The sequence below is a fragment of the Bos indicus x Bos taurus genome, chromosome 28 (genome assembly GCF_003369695.1).
Source record: "Bos indicus x Bos taurus breed Angus x Brahman F1 hybrid chromosome 28, Bos_hybrid_MaternalHap_v2.0, whole genome shotgun sequence".
NCBI lineage: Eukaryota > Metazoa > Chordata > Mammalia > Artiodactyla > Bovidae > Bos > Bos indicus x Bos taurus.
The window spans coordinates 35,610,149-35,630,240 of NC_040103.1; the positions used below are offsets into that span (position 1 = coordinate 35,610,149).

The 20,092-nt window shown below is 47.7% G+C and overlaps 1 protein-coding gene across 2 annotated transcripts; it reads right to left on the reverse strand.

The window, feature by feature from the left end:
- Nucleotides 1–2,189: 2,189 nt before the first annotated feature.
- On the reverse strand, nucleotides 2,190–15,825 carry LOC113885515 (pulmonary surfactant-associated protein A). 2 transcript variants are annotated; one of them, XM_027530905.1, is made up of 6 exons: nucleotides 14,208–15,825; nucleotides 8,028–8,169; nucleotides 5,255–5,449; nucleotides 4,885–5,004; nucleotides 4,071–4,148; nucleotides 2,190–3,625 (listed from the first exon to the last, which is right to left on the reverse strand). In XM_027530905.1, exons 3-6 carry the CDS (start codon nucleotides 5,424–5,426, stop codon nucleotides 3,249–3,251), a joined length of 747 nt encoding a protein of 248 aa, XP_027386706.1. In that variant the 5' UTR covers nucleotides 5,427–5,449; nucleotides 8,028–8,169; nucleotides 14,208–15,825; the 3' UTR covers nucleotides 2,190–3,248. The 2 variants fall into 2 exon arrangements, with proteins under 2 accessions (XP_027386706.1, XP_027386705.1); XM_027530904.1 differs by lacking the exons at nucleotides 8,028–8,169; nucleotides 14,208–15,825 and adding an exon at nucleotides 6,261–6,320.
- Nucleotides 15,826–20,092: the final 4,267 nt, after the last annotated feature.

Genomic DNA, 20,092 nt, shown 5'->3' on the forward strand with positions numbered 1-20,092 from the left:
ACTGAAATTTTCCCTTTATGCCGAGACGAAAAACTCTTTCTCAAGTGTCCCAGTTCATCACAATCTAGCGTACTGTGGGGACGTAAAAACAATCAGGGACCTTAGCCTTAACCCAGGCACTCAGAATTTTCTCAGATGAGGTCAGGTCACTTTGAATCTACCTTGTAAAAACTACCAAACACAGTGAGAAGTAAGCAGAGTGAAATCTGGCTGATACAAGACTCAAAAATAGGCCTCTGAAGACTGTTGCTCTGGACAACAGATAAACAGACAGTTTTAAAAGACAGTGTAAGTGGAACTTCATTGTTTTTCCAGTGGCTAAGACTCTGCACTCCCAACACGGAACTCCCAGGTTCCGTCCCTGATCAGGGAACTAGATCCCACATGCCAGAATTAAGGATTCGCACACCGCAATGAAAGTTGAACATTTCATATGCCACAACTAAGACTCAGCACAGCCAAATAAGTAAATACATTTTAAAATAAAAGTAAAAAGTGTAAGTAAGGAATAAATAAGGAATAATAAAGATATAAATAAAAATTTAGCAGTGGAACTAATGAACTAGTATAAGGAAAAAACTATAGAGCTATTAATAAAATTTCAAAAACCTTGTTCTTTGGAAAATCAAATATATTTGGCAGATAGGTCCACAGTGGCTTGAATGATTGCTCCTGGTTTTTCATGTCTTCTTTTCATAGAAATACATAGCCATGCCCTTTACCATGGTACTTTGTAGCACCTCCCACTAGAGTGTGTGGAGTAAACACCCTAGACCCTCTGGTATTTGACTTGGCTGTGTGACCATGAGCAGACACTCAGGGAACAGCAGCTTTAAATGTGAGGAGAATATGTCCCTAGTAGCCACTAATATCAGGATAATTAAATGATGTGGAGAAAATATGAAGCCCCCGAGGAAGCTTGAAGTAAAAAATAGTTATTAAAATCTAGTCATGCATCAGTGGTTAATAGCCCAGTCCCTGGACTCTGACTTCCTGTATTTATAGCCCACTTCTGCCATGAACTGGCTGCATGATCTTCGGAAAATCATTTTAACCTATATGTGCCTCAGTATTCACTTTGGCCACCTCATGCGAAGAGTTGACTCATTGGAAAAGACTCTCATGCTGGGAGGGATTGGGGGCAGGAGGAGAAGGGGGACGACACAGGATGAGATGGCTGGATGGCATCACTGACTCGATGGACGTGAATCTCAGTGAACTCCGGGAGTTGGTGATGGACAGGGAGGCCTGGTGTGCTGCGACTCATGGGGTCGCAAAGAGTCGGACAGGACTGAGCGACTGATCTGATCTGATTCATTTTTAAAGACCCTGGTGTTGGGAATGATTTGAAGGCGGGAGGAAAAGGAGATGACAGAGGATGAGATGGTTGGATGGGATCACCGACTCAGTGGACATGAGTTTGAGTAAGCTCCGGGAGTTCGTGATGGACAGGGAAGCCTGGTGTACTGCAGTTCATGGGGTTGCAAAGAGTCAGACACAACTGAGTGACTGAATTGATTCATTTTTAAATTGGGTATAATGATAGCATCTACATATTAGGGTTAATGAGGATTATATGAGTTAGTACAAGTATAATATATGGCACATAGTAAGTGCTATGAGAATATGAGCCATTAGACCAAGTTGAGTATATTCCAGGAATGCAATTGTTCAACATTAAGAAGTGCATCCATGTAACTCACTAATTTTATAACAAGTTCAAGAATCTTAATAATCTTATAGATAGGTACAGTCTTGAAGCCTTGAAGCTCACTGTTTTCCTCAAACTAATACACAGTCTCATAATTATTTACATATATTTTTCCTTAGAATGCAAACTTTATGGAGTTGATTTAAAATATAGTCCCAATGATTATTGCCCCTAGCTTTGTCATTAAAATCTGTTTAATTTCTGATTCATCATCACCCTGGCCATACAGTGGTGGCTTCTTAAAATGAAAGGTAGGCAGTAACTTTTTCTCTTATTTTTTTTGCATGTGTGGGTGGTAGAGAGAATGATGGTGCCCAATGTGCTTCCAGGATGGAACCAAGTGGCCCCTATCACCCAACAAAGAAAATTTAACCTGAGATTGAACTTCCCACTTCTCAGGTAAGTGGGGGTTCAGAGCCAGAGTTAACTTGATTTCTAAAAATACAGAAATGTTCCTTGAAACCAAAGCAGTGGAAACTCATGTTAACACATTCATGATTTATTACACGTGAATCATCTCTGTTCAATGAGAAGGAGAGGTAATTATGAGCACAAGCTTTAGGTCCAGGTAGATGGGTTTGAAACCAGCCTCTGCCAATTGCTTCATGTTAAAAAAAAAAAAATGCAAAACATTTAACTTCTCTAAATTTCAGTGTCCTTGTATAAAAGATTGGGGAAAATGATGCTCATCCCATGACACTGTGTGAAGATTAAATCATATGTCTTAGAAGTGCATGTCACGGTGCTTGGTATATAGTATGTGCTCAATAAACGGTGGTGTGACAAGGAGCGTGAACTCCTCACTGATTTCTGAAGAGGTGGGGAATGTGTTCATCAGCAGGCAGGTACTTGGGTAATGTCTATGGTGGGGGTGACATCTTCCTTAGAGGTGTTGGCTGACACCCTAAGACTCAAGGAAGTGGATAATACCTGCCAATCACTAGGAATAAGTTGGCTTCCATCATGCTGGAGCACCACCTGGCCCTCTGACTTCATGGAGAGCCTAACAAGATGCCTCCCCACAGATCTCAGGTTGATAGATAAACCCAAATGTATCCTTAGCTCCACACGTGTGAAATTTCCCAGAAGTACATCTATCATTGTGCTTGAGCAGCACTGCTAAATCTTGATGAGGCTGGGCAAGCAGTGAGCTGCAAAGACAGAGTAGAGGGGGGCCAGGAAGTAGGCAGTGTGGTGCTGTGGAGGGAACCTTCATCTCAGGACCTTACTGTTGCCATCTATAAATAAAGGAACTGGACAAGAAAAGGAGGAAAGAAACCTCTGTCTCTTGCAGAAGGGCAAAGTTAGAGTGGCTGCCAAGAGTGCAATGCTGAGAAGGGGTTCTGGGGGAGTCAGACTGATTAGTGATCATTGGGGAGGAGTCAGGATCCACCCAGGAGTGGAGTGCTCAAGAGTGCCTTCAATTCTGATAGCCACAAGGGAATTATAGCACCTGATTCATAGACCAGGTGGATCCCCAGGATGGAGGCTAAAAGGAAAGATAGGACTGTGTCCATCCTGTGGCTTTGGTGCCTGCTCAGAACTCACAGATGGCCAGTCGGTACTGCAGGCAGTTCTTGTCATTCCACTGACCATCTGTGTATATTTCTACACACTTCTCTTTACCCCGGCCCCTGGGCTCCCCTGGGTACCAATTGGTATAATTCACAGGGGCTCCATCCAGGTAATAGAAGTCTCCAGCGGTGGGGCCTTCGACCAGGCCCAGGTAAGCATAAGTGTTGTACTTCTTCACGATGCTCACAATGGCTTCATTCTCCTCTGGACTCCTCGGGGCAGCAATATGTCCACCTACTCTGGCACATAACTCTTTAATGGCATCAAAATTGACTGACTGCCCATTGGTAGAGAAGACCTTCTCTCCCACCGCCAGCACGGACCCCTGCAAACGGAGGACTAACAGCAAGAATCCAGGTCAGGCCACAGATCTCTTTGCCTTCTTCCCTTCAGGCTCTCCACCTTTGTGTTCTCCCCAATCTCATTATCTTTGCCTGTCTCTGTCATCCCTCCTTCCAACCCCAGTCTTTCTGGATTCTCTGCTATGCTCTCATGATTCTATTTATTCATTCACCCATTTAGCAATTACTTATTATGTGTCATAAACTGTGCGATTTCCTGGGAATCAAAGAAAGCAATATTGGTAGGGACCTTGCTTCCCCAGGACATAGGGAGCTAATTAGTGTCTATTTCTCTCACTTCTGGCCATTTAAGAACATCTAAAAAATGACTTCCACATCTACACTTGTTCATCAAGTCTCTAGATTCTGGAGCCTGGTTCTGAGGATAAGGAGAACTAATGGGAGACCCCCTACCATATAGAGCCCCAAGGGGGACCCCTTACCGCCCTGTGACTGCAGGACTTGATGTCTGATCTCATGGAGTGTGCCCTGGAGCTCTTCATCTAGATATGCTGGAAACCCTGTAGAGAGATCCCCGGCAAGATGAGAGGACCAACAGGTCAATAACAACCCCACTTGCTGCCAAGCAGATTTGAGATCAACTGCAAGCCTGGAATTCTTCCCTTCACTTGTCTACAGCCACCACCCAGGCCCCAGGTCATAAGGGTCCACAAGGCCGGAGTGTGTTTCCATGTTCCCTACACGCTTATCCCTTAGTGCAGCCTTGCACCTGCTCGCCCCTTCCCTGCTCTTCTTTCCTTCCATGTCCTCTCATGGCTCTGTCTGTCCGTATCTGTGGAGTTTTCTAGTTCCTGGGCAGGGGCCCTTTCCCACCCTCCATTAAGAGCAAATGTGGTTCTTTCTGTACTCTGGTGAACCCTGATTGCTGCTATAAGGCATAGTAAGGAACCTTGAGCTCCAGAGGTCCCCTGAGCAAGCAGGGCCCCCAATTTCATCATCTGTCTGCTCCGTGGTCCATGTGAGCCCATATACCTCAGCCCCAGGAAGGGCCTCCCCTCCTCCCATTGCTATTCCATTTCCCACACCTGATGTTCTGTATCTTCCTGTCAGCAGTTGTAATGCACAGAAAACTTTCAATTCCCACCGGACTCTGCACTTATGACCCACACCCCAGACACCTCTGGGATGCCCTTTGGGAACTTGCACAGTTTTGTCTGACCCCCGTCATTCCTCATGTAACTGAACACATGGGCACGGTGTCCAGTCGCCTCTGCCCGTTGGCCCCATCCAGCTTACCTGGAGGACCTCTCTCGCCAGGCTCTCCCTTTTCTCCACGCTCTCCAGGGAGGCCAGGGGCTCCAGTCATCCCATCACGCCCAGGGAGGCCTGGCATTCCTCCAGGGGGGCCCATGGGGCCTGTAGAGAGAGGGGGAGGAGGATGTGTGGTATCTGTCACCCACAGTGAGTTGGGGCTGATGTGACTGGACCTCCATTTCAGCCAGGCTGACTTGCCTGGCCCTCCGTGGGCACTGTGAGGATAGACCATCCAGGGCTGTTCCAGTCTAAGGGTCCCAGCAAATACCCACCATCCAGCTGACCCTTGGACCCATGTGGGCAGGTGGTCCCCTTGAAATCAGGCCACTGTCCCCAAGCTCCCACTCAGTACCTGGAGGCCCAGGGTCTCCTTTGATACCATCTCTCCCATCTCTTCCTGGCAGGCCATGGGATCCAGGAGTGCCAGGAATGCCAGGGCTTCCAAGACAAACTTCCTTGACATCGCACTCGAGGCCAGAAGCCACCATCCAGAGGAGGGTAAGGGTCAAAGAGCACAGCAGCATGGCGCCTGCTCCAGCAGCTCCTCCTGCAGAAGGGAAGGGCCATGGCCCCTCTGAAGCATTTATCAGGGTTTCCCCTTGCTCTGCTTTGTCAAGATTCAGCACATGCTGGGGTCTGAGGGCTGGGTTGGTATAAACAGTAACTCTGGAAAGACCCAAACTATTCTTGGAAACTGCCAGCATCATTTGGTACCTAACATGGTCTTATGCCCCATCCCCTTGGCTGGAGGTGGTATGGTACCTGGGCAGGTGAGGGGTTGTAAAGAGCTCTGGAGAGTCAGAGGACCTGGGTTCTAATAGAGTCTCTGTTTGTTCCTCGCTGTGTGACCACAGGGAACTCCCTTGGCTTCCCCTAACATGTCTGCCCTGGAGGCAGTCCTGGCGTGTACCTCCCAGGCTGCTGGGAGGAAGGAAGTGGTCACTCACTCACTCATTCTGTCTGTCTCTCAGATGCCCTCCTTTTGAGTTAAGGGATCACAATCCTGAGGATGAGGAGAAATGACCAGGGCCCATGGCTTGGCCATTCCCAGTTGGTCAATGATAGGGAGTCCCCTTCTCCCTGCTCTGGTGTCCCTTTCTCCTTGGCAGGCTGTGTCTCCCCCTGCCCGAACCCTGCTGGCCCTGCTGAGTCCTTGGGGAGAAGGGACCTGGCCTAGGAGCACAGTGAAGAAGGAGGATATCTGCAAGCCCATCATCCTGCACCCACAGTTAGGACTCTATGGAATAGCTCCCAGTAGTACAGAGGAGGACCCTCCTTTCCACCTGACCCGTGGTGAAGCCTGTGCCTGCTGGGCTGGTTCACCCTGGGGAAGACCCAGAGAACGGGGCTAAACTCACCTGCACGAACACAGCCCATGCTCCCTGCCTCCAGAGCAGTGTGGCCAGGTGGATGGTGCCATTTATACTGATGTAGGCCCCCAGGCATCCCCTCCACCCTATAGAGGCTCCTGTCACAAGGGCCTCTACACCAGAAGGGCCAGGCAGGAAGCTGCCATCTTGTTTACTCAGCAACATTTCCTCACAGGCACTCAGGCTGGAGAGGCACTTAGAAAATCTAACGAGAAACCCCAGGCTGGTAAGAAGGGAAATTTCCCATGGACCGGAGGTCACCCACTCTCCTTCCATCCATCCAGTTTACCACTCAGTAAAGGACGAGAGCACTTACAAGGAGGCATGTGGTAAAGGAAGTCTTCTCCCTCCTGGGTCTCAGCCCCCCTGGTCCTGGCTAGTGACGTGTTCACACTCCTGGGATCACTACCCTCAAAAAGCCCACCAGTGGGAGAGAACATACCAGGGCTGGACTCTTTTCCCAGGGGAGCAGAGAGACAGATCAGTGGTGTAAAGCGCTGTCCACTGGGGCCATTTCAGTTCCAGAGCCTCTTTGGCTCTTGGAAGCATCCTTGTGGCTCTAAACCATGCAGAGGTCATGTCTCAAGCCAAAGGATCATCAGATTGAGCTGGAACAATCTGTCTGTCAAGGGGCATGGCTCACTACTGAGCCTCCCAACTCCTGCTTCTGGGGTCTGTGGCTGAGTTGATGGGTACATGGTTCACTGGCACAGGTGAACACTTGGCCGGGTCCCCACTCTTTTGCCTCGGCAGGCTCAGTGGTAGGGAGACAGTGCAGGAAGCCATGGTTTCTGTCTTGACCATGGTGATGTCTAATGACCTGCAGTGGTGATATCTTTAAGTGGTAGGATGACTTGTGAAGACAATGGAAGAGGTTCCCTCTTCAAACCACTTAATTAGGAGGGAATCTCTAATGTAGGATGGTAACAATGGAGAACCAATACAGGAAAAGATTGCCATGCTTACCTGGGAGTGGTCTGAAAATCTTGAGGTCCGCAGGGAGAGTGGGAGCCTAGCTAATGGAACTCCTCTCCTGGGAGCAGGAGGCCTGTCAGAGCTGATCTGGAGCTCTAAGTGCTTCCAGCTGCCTGCTGCCACCTGTCACATGCCTGTGACTCTGCTGGCATGGGATGGGGAGCCAGGGCCGGCACTGGACTGGGGCAAGTGGGGAGCAGGTCCAGCTTAAGGACTTCAACTTGGCTTGGAGGGAGTGTGGTTCTTGGGGTGAAGGAACAAGAACAGGGAGGATCTTCTTGGGCAGATTTTGAAGGGCCCTGGGGAAGGCAGCCTGGAGGTCGGGGCCATGTGGTTGGTGGGGGAGGGGGTGGACTTAGGAGTCAGAAATACTCAAGTTGTGATTTGGAACTGCCACTCTTTATCCATGTGGTTTTGATCAGGTTATATAACTTCTTGAGCCTTTTAAAAATTTGAATCAAAATTAAATTTCCTATCAAGCCTATAGGAAAGATGCAGAGGAAGTACAAATTTTTTCCTGAAACTATGATATTCCATCACCCTAGTACCTTAATTTATATTTTATACAAAAATATTTTTCCACATAGGCATCAAAATGAAGAAATTAGCACTGGTTCAGATATTACTTTCATTAAACAGTGACAGAGTATCATGGGGTATTTTATTTAATCATTTAGGTCATCTGTTTAACAAGTTACTCACATAGCTTAATGCCAATATATAAAAGTGTGTCATAAAAATTCTAATAAAATCACGAATTATTTATTTACCTGGCCTTACCTCTTTCTTTAACTCTTGTTCCATCAATTCTCCCTTCTGCAGCTTCTCAGAGGATGATGCTCCAAGTTCACAGAACTGAGTGCTGCTTTCCATGTCTTTGATCATGATTCTTCTCTTGTCTGGAGTGTTCTGATTGTATTTTCTGCCACAAAAAAAGTAGATATCATACAATATTTGTCTCTGACTTATCTCACTTGGCTTCCCTGGTGACTCAGATGGTAAAGAGTCTGCCTGCAAAGTGGGAAACCTGGGTTCAATCCCTGGGTCAGGAAGATCCCCTGGAGAAGGAAACGGCAACCCACTCCAGTATTCTTGCCTGGGAAATCCCATGGATAGAGGAGCCTGGCAGGCTACAGTCCTTGGGGTCACAAAGAGTTGGACACAACTGAGCGACTAATACTTATCTCACTTAGCATAATGTCCTCAAGGTCTATCCATATTGTTGCAAATGGCAGGATTTCCTTTTTCTCATGGCTGAATAATATTTCATGGTATGTATACACCACATCTTATTTATCCACTCATGTATCAATGGACATTTAGGTTATTTCCATGCTTGGCTATGCTGCAATGAACACGGGAATACAGATATCTCTTGATAACCTGTTTTCATTTCCTTTGAATATATACTCAGATATATACTTTGAATATATACTGAGATGGCTGGATCATCTGGTAGTTCTATTTTTAAATTTTGAGGAACCACCATACTGGTTCCCATAGTGACTAGACCTGTTTACCAGTTTACAATCCCACCAACAGTACACAAAGGAACAAATAATCTTTTTACTGTAAGTATGCAATATTATTACTCATTGGTTATCCGAAGTTCAGATGCAGTTGGGCATCTTATATTTTATCTGGCAGCCCTACCTGCAGGGACCTGGTCCTGCAGAGGTTGAACAGAGATCTCCTTTGGCTTTGCTGTCACCTCATGGGTCTAATTTGGGACCGCGTGGTCCAAGTGAATCATCTTGGGCTCTGACTTCTATGTGGCTGGTGAGCAGGAGAGTGTGTGGGTACAAATGAGGCTGCTATTTAAAACAAACTCCAGGGCTTGCCCAGTGGACTAGTGCTTAAGACCCCATGCTTCCAATGCAGGGAGCGTGGGTCTGATCCCTGGTCAGGGAACTAAGATCCCACCTGCTGTGGAGTGTGGTCAAAAAATAAAAAATAAAACAAGCCCCAGTTCTCCTGAAGTAGCAAGGGATACCCAGAAGCCAGGGGTGAGAATGCTCAGGGCTTGCTTCATACCCTGCCTCCACCTGGACAAGAGTGACTCTCCCGAGGGAGTTCCCATGGCTACATCGGGAGGCCGGGCAGGGAAGTAAGATATGGTAGGAGAGAGAAAAGGAAAGGACTGTGTGGCCAGAGTGCCTGACCAGCCTTCCGGGAGACAAGTGTCCATCAAAGCATAGATGTTGACCATGTGCAGAGGTTTCTCACAGAGTCAAAGAGTCCGTTTCTCTGGGGCAGTGGGCTTCAGACACCTTGCAAAACACACATGCTCAGCCCAGAGAGGAGGCAGCAGCCAGGGCTCAGATTCTGGTGCTTATTTACATGTGACTGCCTGCTGGAGGCAAAGCTGAATGCAGCCTATGGGGTAGGACAGGTGGACGGAGGGACTAGCAAGCAGGTTGGGGTTCACATCCCCGGGAAGGATGCAGGATGGGCCGCCTCTGGATCCCAGCCTCAGGGAGTTAGAGAGACTGTCTGCCACCTACACTGTGACAGGGAGAGGACTTTCAACAGCCTGCAAGCTTCTTCACAAACAATGCCCTAGTTTATCCCAGGATCAAGGAGGCCCTAGTCATCAGAATCAAACACGCACATTATCCTGTGCTCTGAACAGTTACAGGGTTCTGGGAGGAATCCCACACTCAGGACAACATGGAACTCTCTCTTCCCCCTGATTCGTGGAAACACCAGCTTCCGATCTGGCTGATTCCAGCCTCACGCCTGTACTGGAGTCGAAGGGACTTTCCCATCATGTATCTCCCCATGCCTCCCCCACATTTATTATATTCATTTATTACATTCATCCAGGCCTTCCACTGGCCCTCAGAGAACCTCGGAGCCCACATGCTGATACACAAGTAACCCTCCTGTGTCAGCCTTGGCCTCCACCTGGGAGCCTGGCCCCAGAACACCATGAAGTCAATAGCGTGAGTCTGCACAGAGCTCTCTAAAGAGGCTCGTTCTTTTGGGTCCTTCCACATGGTCTACTCTCCCCTATGCAGTGCCCTTCTGCAAGCCCTCCTGTACTTAATTAACCTCAGATTACAGCAAGAATATCTCAATACATCCATCCTAGACTTTAGAAAACATTTCAGAAGGGCCCAAAGCCTCTGGGCACGAATATTCTGCAACGCTTGTCCCAGTGACCCGGGATGTTGGAACAATGTCTCCTCAGGCCAAGATGTGGGCCTAAGATTGGCTATGGTCTGGGTTAATGTTCAAGAGGGGATGTTCTCTGGATCTTTCAACTTAAAGTAGCTCAAGAATGGGGCTGAGAAGGAGGTCTCGGCACCTCCCACCCTGCTCTCTCACAGCACCCTGGCAGGCAGTCAGACCACAGGCTACCCCACCTCACTGAAAAGATGATGAGACAATTCAGGTAGTGGTCCTGGCAGGGGGACGGATATGGGGGAAATCTGATCTTTGATGGAGTGTCCCACATCTGTAGGGAGCAGGGCCAGCCCCTCACACACTAGCCCAGTGTCCGCCCTCTGAGGGGCAAGCAAGGATTCCCTGGTCTCTACATCACTCCTAACTCTACCGTCTTCTGAAACTGCTCTCTGCTATGTTGCTGCTGCCTCCAATCCCTCCATCCCATGTACCGGAGGATCTGCTGGGTTGTTATTCACTGCCCCAGGAGAAACTGACTAGGAACAAGTAAAGACTCCAGATTCCAATCAATATGTCTCTGAAACAGCTTCAACCAAACACATTTTGGTTTACTGGGAGATGGTGTTAATATGAAAATTATGACTACAAGCATAAATGTAAAAAACTGAATTTGCGCTTCATATACGACCTGAGCCAGAGGAGCTCAGCCTGCTACAAATTGAGCACAGCCCATCCTTGCCAGAGCTGGGACTCCCCTTAAGCGACATGAAAGTGAAAGCATTTCTATTAGTCGCTCAGTCGTGTCAGACTCTTTTGCGACCCCATGGACTGTAGCCCGTCTGGCTCCTCTGTCCATGGGAATCTCCAGGCAAGAATACTGGAATGGCTAGAGTGGATAGCTACATGGCTAAGCCCCGACTCAAGACCAGAGGGCACACACTGGCCATGGCCCCCACATGCCCAAGACCAGGAGCCAGGTCTGCAGGGACATTCAGAGAAGCAGGGCCTTCAGGAATTCAACTATGGCAGGTGACCCCTGCAGGGCTACTGGCCACCAGCTATGTCTGCTTCCATAAAAAAGCCTTGTCTCGGCAACCAGCAGTCCTGTCCTGGGGCTGTGCCCTCTGCCATGGCTCTGTATGCCCACAGCTCTACAGACATCCATGGGACAAACAAAGATTCTTCATGAGATCCCAGTTGGCCCAAAGACCAATAGGGAGGAGGAGAAAGAGCCTGCACCCAAGAAGTGCGTAAGAGCAGGCTGAGGATAAGTGTCTCGGATAAACACGAACCAGGGAAGGGAACAGAGTCCCACAAGGATGCAAGCCACACCATGGGTGTAGAGGAAACCGAGTGGCCAGCAGAGCGTTGCTCCACAGCCCCAGAGAACCGAGGAGAGTTGGCTGGATTGGGAGACACACATGAGAGGAACAGAGGGGCCCAAGGCGGGAGGGAAACCCAGGCTGGTGCACACAATGAAAGGTCAGGGGGTGGTAGGACACAGTGCCGCAAACCCTCCTGCTTGTGCCTGAGTCTCACAACCCTGGAGAGACCCTTACTCAGGAAGCCCTGGTTCCCAGCTGTGCCCCTGAGGCCGGGCTTGCTGCAGGGTGGGGGATGATGGTGCCTGGGGCAGGGCCTTCAGTGTCCTTCATCAGGCATTCCCTTTGCCTTCTAAAGTGCACTGAAGAGCAGACGCGAAAGTTGGATGGTATGTGTGTTCCATAAGGATTCGTGAGGAACCTAAGGGTCAGTCTCTCACGTGCATAATCCCTCACCCTGGGGAAAAGCGCTTGCTCTAGAGATGGAATGTTAAGAAAAGGGTTCTGACTTCTCAGGGTCTGTGAATGGCTTCTGTACCTACAGAGGCGGAAGGTAACCCCTGAGCCTTCAGTTCAGTTCAGTTCAGTTCAGTCGTTCAGTCGTGTCTGACTCTTTGCGACCCCATGAATTGTAGCACGCCAGGCCTCCCTGTCCATCACCAACTCCCGGAGTTCACTCAGACTCACGTCCATTGAGTCAGTGATGCCATCCAGCCATCTCATCCTCTGTCGTCCCCTTCTCCTCCTGCCCCCAATCCCTCCCAGCATCAGAGTCTTTTCCAATGAGTCAACTCTTCGCATGAGGTGGCCAAAGTACTGGAGTTTCAGCTTTAGCATCATTCCTTCCAAAGAACACCCAGGACTGATCTCCTTTAGAATGGACTGGTTGGATCTCCTTGCAGTCCATGGGACTCTCAAGAGTCTTCTCCAGCCTAAGGCTCATCATTTCCAATAGAATTCACAACAGGGAGCCCACAGCTCAGTTCAGTTCAGACGCTCAGTCGTGTCCAACTCTTTGCGACCCCCTGGACTACAGCCAGACTTCCCTGTCCACCATCAACTCCCGGAGCTTACTAAAACTCATGTCCATCGAGACAGTGATGCCATCCAACCATCTCATCCTCTGTCGTCCCCTTCTCCTCCTGCCTTCAATCTTTCCCAGCATCAGGGTCTTTTCAAATGAGTCAGCTCTTCCCATCAGGTGGCCAAAGTATTGGAGTTTCCGCTTCAGCATCAGTCCTTCCAATGAATATTCAGGACTGATCTCCTTTAGGATGGACTGGTTGGATCTCCTTGCAGTCCAAGGGACTCTCAAGAGACTTCTCCAACACCACAGATTAAAAGCATCAATTCTTCAGTGCTCAGCTTTCTTTATGGTCCAACTCTCATATCCATACATGACTATTGGAAAAACCATAGCTTTGACTAGATGGACTTTGTTGGCAAAGTAATGTCTTTGCTTTTTAATATTCTGTCTAGGTTGGTCATAACTTTTCTTCCAAGGAGTATGTGTCTTTTAATTTCATGGCTGCAGTCACAATTTGCAGTGATTTTGGAGCCCCCCAAAATAAAGTCTGTCACTGTTTCCACTGTTTCTCCATCTATTTGCCATGAAGTGATGGGACCAGATGCCATAATCTTAGTTTTCTGAATGTTGAGTTTTAAGCCAACTTTTTCACTCTTCTCTTTCACTTTTATCAAGAAGCTCTTCAGTTCTTCACTTTCTGCCATAAGTGTGGTGTTACGTGCATATCTGAGGTTATTGGTATTTCTCCCGGAAATCTTGATTCCAGCTTGTGCTTCATCCAGTCCTGCGTTTCTCATGATGTACTCTGCATATAAGTTAAATAATCAGGGTGACAACATACAGCCCACGGCTCTCCCATAGGAAATATATGGGTCAGCTCTGCCCTCTGGTGGCTGCAGGAAAAATTGCAGTCAAATGAGCCGATCTGAAAACAAACGTCACACCATCACACTCTCCCTGTTTAGTCATGCCACCTTCACGAAAGTGAAAGTGAATTCGCTCAGTGTCCGACTCTTTGAGACCCCGTGGACTGTAGCCCACCAGGCTCCTCCGTCCATGGGATTCTCCAGGCAAGATTACTGGAGTGGGTTGCCATTTCCTTCTCCAGCGGAATCTTCCTGACCCAGGGATCGAACCCAGGTTTCCCACATTGCAGGCAGACGGACTAACCTCTGAGCCACCAGGGAAGTTTTATATCAGGGATCTTGATAAGTCCTGACTTAATCCTCTCACTCTCCTGGCTCTACCATGAGGATCTTCTTTCCCCCTGACCTAGCCTGATAGAGTCTTCACCCTTGGACGTTCCATCCCTGTTTCCACAGAGGCTGGCTCAATGCTGTGCCCTGGAGAAGCGGATGTGAACCAGTGTCCACTCCTGAGCACCTGTTAGGTTTCTTTACATCCACCATATCCTTCACAGGGCCCATCTTTACTCCCTTAAATAATAGAGGAACCGAGGCTCAGTGAGGCTCCATAACTTACCAGAAGTAGCACAGTCTGCAGGTTCTAGAGTCAGGTTTGAACTTCTTCCCATCTGATCTGACAGAATCTTGGGCAAAATTTCCCTGACGATCCAGTGCATCCTTTGCCCACAGCCTTGGCTTAAGCTCTGGATGGACTCCTCTTGGACAGTCACTCTGCAAGGTAGACCTTATCTAAGCCTCAGGTCCCAGGACTGCTTGCTGTATCAGCCAGAAGCTCCAGCCTTGCTATTTGCCTAGAATCCACATCCACCCCGAGCATGTTTGATCCTGGATCAGCTAGACTACTGGGCACAGCAACTCATGCCCCAGCCTCCAGTCCAAAGGCTGCTGCTCCAGATCTTGGCTCAGGCTGCTCCTAGGCCTTCAGCAGGTGCACAGCCAGCGGTGCCATCAGGGATGGCTCTTCACTCTCGATGAAAAGGCCGAAGGCCTCCCTGGCCCAGAAGCCCTGGACAGGTGAGAATCCCAACCTGCATGCACCGTGTGCAGCCCTAAGTAACTGAACTCAGTCCAGCCCTGGTGACCAGAGGGCAGCAGCCCTGCCAGGCCCAGACAGACCACCAGGAGCCCCTGATGCCATGGCATAACCTCCGCTGTTCTCTTTACTGCCCAGCCACACAGAAGCCTCGACAGAGAAACAGTGTTGTGATATGTCTAATGTCTTTGGTGGTTGAACTTTTCCCAGATAATAGTTAAGAAATAGTGAATTACATCATCAACTTAAATTTAACTCGTTACATTTTCTAGAGATTAAAATATAATGGGAATCATTTTAAAAACCACTACCTGCCAAATACTATCCATAACTTTGTTTATAATACTACGGAGATGCAATATGAGAAGAAAAAAAAAAAAAGACTTACGTAAAAACAATTCTTTAAACTAAAAACAAATATAGCTAGTTCAAAAATACATTTGGACAAGGTGAGTTTCTACATTGGGCCTTGGGGTCATTTGGGGATTTGGATTAGCAAGCCCACGCAGAGTCACAAAGCCAAGAGGTAATCCATTTCTACTTTCTGTTTGAGGGAATGCAGGGAAGACCCAGCCCCCCAAGGGAGGACCTGGAGAACAATGACCCCTTGGTGAGAAGCTAGATCAAGGGCCCACCCTGGCTTCCTGGAGGAAAAGAAGGGAACATCCTGCTGCCATGAACTTCACATGTGCATTCACAGGATGGTGTGGAGGATGAGAAGCAGAGAATGCCTGGCAGGCAAGGAAGGGAGAAGAAATGTGTCCAGGGCTCAGTGAACATGTCCTCCCTGACAAATATTCCATCTGGCTCATTAGATGTGTGACCCAAATCTAGAATCTCTGTGGTTTTTTAATTAAACTAGAGTTGGTTTATAATACTAGCTTCAGGTATATAACAGTGATTCAATATTTTATAGATTATACCCCATTTGAAGTTAATATAAATATTGGCTATATTCCGTGTGCTGTACTATATTCCCTTGTCACCTGTTGAAACATAGTTTTTACCTCTTAATCTCTCGCCCCTCCCCACTTCTCTGATAACCACTAGTTTGTTCTCTATAAGGCTGTTTCCTTCTTGTTATACAACATTTTATTAGATTTCAAATAGGAGTGATGACGTACAGTATTTGTCTTTGTTTCACTAAGCTTAATACTCTTCAGGTCCATCCCTGTTGTTGCAAATGGCAGAATTCCGTTCTTTTTATGATTGAATAACCAAGGTCGGTAAAGAATCTGCCTGCAGTGCAGCAGAGCCAGGTTCGATCCTTAGGTTGGGAAGATCCCCTGGAGAAGGAAATGGCAACCCACTCCAGTATTCTTACCTGGAAAATCCCATGGACAGAGGAGTCTGGTGGGCTGCAGGCCATGGGGTCGCAAAGAGGCGGGCACAACTGACTAACACTTCACTTCACATGTCATAAAGTGTATTCATCTTCTTTGTCCATTCATCTGTTGATGGACACTTAGTTTGCCCCGTATCTTCGCTATTGTAAATAATGCAGCTGTGAACGTGCATGCTAGCGTGCTAAGTTGCTTCAGTCATGCTCGACTCTTTGTGACCCTGAGGACTGTAGCCCACCAGGATTCTCCAGGCAGGAATACTGGAGTGGGTCGCCATTTCCTCCTCCCAGGGATCTTCCAGACCCAGGGGTTGAACCTCGTCTTTTATGTCTCCTGCATTGGCAGGAGTGTTATTTACCACTAGCACCACCTGAGAAGCCCTAGCTCTGAACATTAAGGTGCATGTATCTTTTTGAATTAGTGTTTTTATTTTCTTCAGGTAAATACCCAGGAGTGGAATTGCTGGATCATATGGTAGTTCTTTGGTACTGCCTTGCTTTGGGATTGGAATGAAAACTGACCTTTTCTGGTTCTGTGGCCACTGCTGAGTTTTCCAAATTTGCTGACATATTGAGTGCTGCACTTTAACAACATCTGTTAGGATTTGAAATAGCTCAGCTGGAATTCTGTCACCTCCACTAGCTTTTTTCATAGTAAGGCTTCCTAAGACCCACTTGCCTTCACATTCAAGGATGTCTGGCTCTAAGTGAGTGACCACACCATCATGGTTATCCGGGTCATTAAGACCTTTTCTGCACAGTCAGTTTTCATTCCGATGTCAAAGAATGTTAAAACTACCATGCAATTGTGCTCATTTCACATGTTAGCAAGGTTATGCTCAAATCCTTCAAGCTAGGCTTCAGCAGCATGAACTGAGAACTTCTAGACATACAAGCTGGTTTCCAAGAGGCAGAAGAACCAGAGATTAAATTGTCAACATGGATCATGGAGAAAACAAGGGAATTCCAGAAAAACATCTACTTCTGCTTCACTGACTAAAAACTTTGACTCTGTGGATCACAACAAATTGTGGAAATTCTTAAGAGATGGGAAGAACAGTCCTAACCACTAGACCACCAGGTAACTCCCTATTTATTCTCTTTTTGATTACAGCCATTATGACAGGTTTGAGGTAATATCTCATTGGAGTTATGATTACATCTCCTAATGTTTAGTGATGTTGAGCATCTTTTCACGTGACTGTTGGCCACCTGAATGTCTTCTTTAGAAAAAAATATCTATTCAGGTCTTCTGCCCATTTCTTCATTATTTGTTTGTTTGTTTTCATATTGTTACAAGAGCTTCCGTCTGGCCTGCAAACTTTCTGCAGAAAAATCGGCTGACAGTCTTAAGAAGGTTTCCTTATATGTGAATTGGTTATTCTCTTGCTGCCTTCAAAATTTTCTTTAACTTTTTTAATTTAGATATCTTGTTATATCTTGGTGTAAGTCTGTTTGGGTTCATCTTGTTTGAGACCCTCTGTGGATAGGAGGGAGGGAAGGAAAAAAAAGATAGAAAAAAGGAGGGATGGTTAGGAGGCAGAGAGAGGGTGTGAGGCAGGAGGGAAGGAAGAGAAGGGGAGGGCGGAAACCACCATTTGCCATGCCTGAACATTCACATATTACTGTTCTCTCTCATCCATAGCTTTCCCTCAGGAAAGCTTAAAATTACTGTCCATTGGAGTATCTGATTTACATAATTTAAAATATAAATGCATCTTGTATAATTTTAAACAACAAATTGAAATAGATGCAAATCTACATGCTAATGACATCAGGTCATCACATAAGATTAAAATTCACCATTTTGGACTACAACAAAAACCTCAAAATTTTTTGAAAAATAGAAGTAACAGAGATTATTTTCTGTAATTGCCTGTCAGGGAAACTAGAAACAAGTGAAAAAGTTGAAGCAGAAAACCATGTGGAAATTGTAGAACTATCTCTGGGGTAAATTTTGGATCTAGAAACCACTGGAATCTATCTGGAGCTCAGAAAGTTAGAAATGGAAACTGAAATGTAAGAAAAGCAGAGAAACAGAAGTAAGATAGAAACAAGTGAGATACCATGGAACTCGTGACCTTGGGATATTTGGTGCCAAAACCAGAGGTAATTAAAGGTGATCCTTCTTTCCTTCTCCCCGCACCACATTTCTTTTTTTTTTTAGGAGAAAGTTCCTAGGTAGGACCCTCAATCTTGGCCACAGGAGTGGGGCACTTCTCTTCAGAGCTGCATGGAGGGAGATGGAGGGGGAGCAGCCCTGGAGGAGGCGATGGGGAGCCAGCACTGTCAGCCTGGCCAGGGCTGCCCAACAGCCCTGGCCAGGCTAGGAGACCCTCAGCCCAACAGAACAGCCAACCAGCTTTACGTCACCCACAAATACCAAGAGGCCCCCACCCCACTGCACCCAACCTCCTGTCAGGAGGAGGGAGGTGTGTGCCGGTGGTTGGGGTCAGGGACCCTGGAGGTGGGGGGGCCCCTCAGGGTCCAGGGGTAAGTGAAAGGGGGTTCCCTACTCCTCCCCAGGGGCCCAGGGCTGTCCCTCTTACCGGAGAGTACACACAGCTTGGAGGGTCCTCATACCCTCCAGAGCAGCAGGGCGAGGCCCAGTGCTGGGTGGGACAGGATCCAGCCACTTCTTGCAATGAAGTGAAGGGGACTTGGCCACCACACCTGTGGTTCCCATCCTGCCTGGGGACAGGGTCAGCCCTTTATGGAGTGAGGATCCTCAGAGGTTCTCAGAGGCCCCACCCTCCTGAGCCTCAGTTTCCTCCTCTGTAACCTGGGGATCTGAATAGTCCTCTGCTGCTGCTGCTAAGTCACTTCAGTCGTGTCCAACTCTGTGTGACCCCATAGACGGCAGCCCACCAGGCTCCCCCGTCCCTGGGATTCTCCAGGTAAGAACACTGGAGTGGGTTGCCATTTCCTTCTCCAATGCATGAAAGTGAAAAGTGAAAGTGAAGTCGCTCAGTCATGTCCGACCCTCAGCGATCCCATGGACTGCAGCCTACGAGGCTCCTCCCTCCATGGGATTTTCCAGGCAAGAGTACTGGAGTGGGGTGCCATTGCGAATAGTCCTCTAAGGCTACACAAATGCCTCAGCACTTACAGCCTTGGCTTGTAGAGGACAGGGGCTCCTTCTAGCCCCCAGTGTCCCAGGGCCACCCTGTTGGGACTCCACAAAACACCCTAGAGGTAGTTCCTTCAACCTTGGCAATACGAGAGGGCTCTGCTCTCAGGTAGCCTAGACGTGGGTTTCCCAAGAGAGTCACATGCCCACCCTACCACCACCGCCATGATCCATTCAGCACACACCAACCTTGCCTTCCTGTCGTCCTCAGGATGGGGCATGGCCACCTGACCCACAGTTCAGGGAGCAAAGCACTCCCTCCCTGTTTTGATGGCACCTCTGACCCAAAGGTCAAACCAGACAAACATGGCATTTAAATTTTACGAACAAAAGAACCAAGTACCCTCTTGTAAGTTTGTAAACAAGTCACACGGACTGTATTTGGAAATGTGTACTTCCTTATACTTGGCCAGCTCTGAATTTTAAGACTATTTCCCCACCCCACCCGCCAGCCATTTCTTTGCCAAGATCTAATATTGCATTTTTTAAAAGTTATTTCTTGAAATGTGTACAGCTGAGCAACACTCATTTCTGGTGGTTTGTTCCATTACTTTAATGACATCTGTTTATTCCTGTTCTTGTATTTTGTTCATTTACCTCTGGGGTTTTGGATGCTTTCTTATTGATCTCTGGTTCATTAAATTTGACATTGCAAATATTTTCCATTTGTCACTTATGTTATATCTTTGTGTTTCTCCAATGCACAAAAATTTTTTATGAAATGAGATATAGTGAATGATTTCCCTTATGACGTTTGAGGCTCACATTGTCTGGCGACAGTTACAGCAAATGGGTCTGTAGAACTCCCGTATCGTAAGGGGAGGTCCAGTGGCACCTTTGATGCAGATTTCTGGGGCTGTCCACTCTCCTGGTTCCCTCTGGCTAGTTTCCTCTTACATGGAGTTATTTTCCTACCCACATTTCTCGGCATCCAAC

Coding starts and splice junctions, on each gene's coding strand:
- LOC113885515 (XM_027530904.1), bottom strand. Junction 5,005..5,254: donor AGGAGACCCTGGGCCTCCAG/GTACTGAGTGGG, acceptor CTCTCTCTACAG/GCCCCATGGGCCCCCCTGGA. Junction 3,626..4,070: donor AGTCCTGCAGTCACAGGGCG/GTAAGGGGTCCC, acceptor TCTTGCTGTTAG/TCCTCCGTTTGCAGGGGTCC.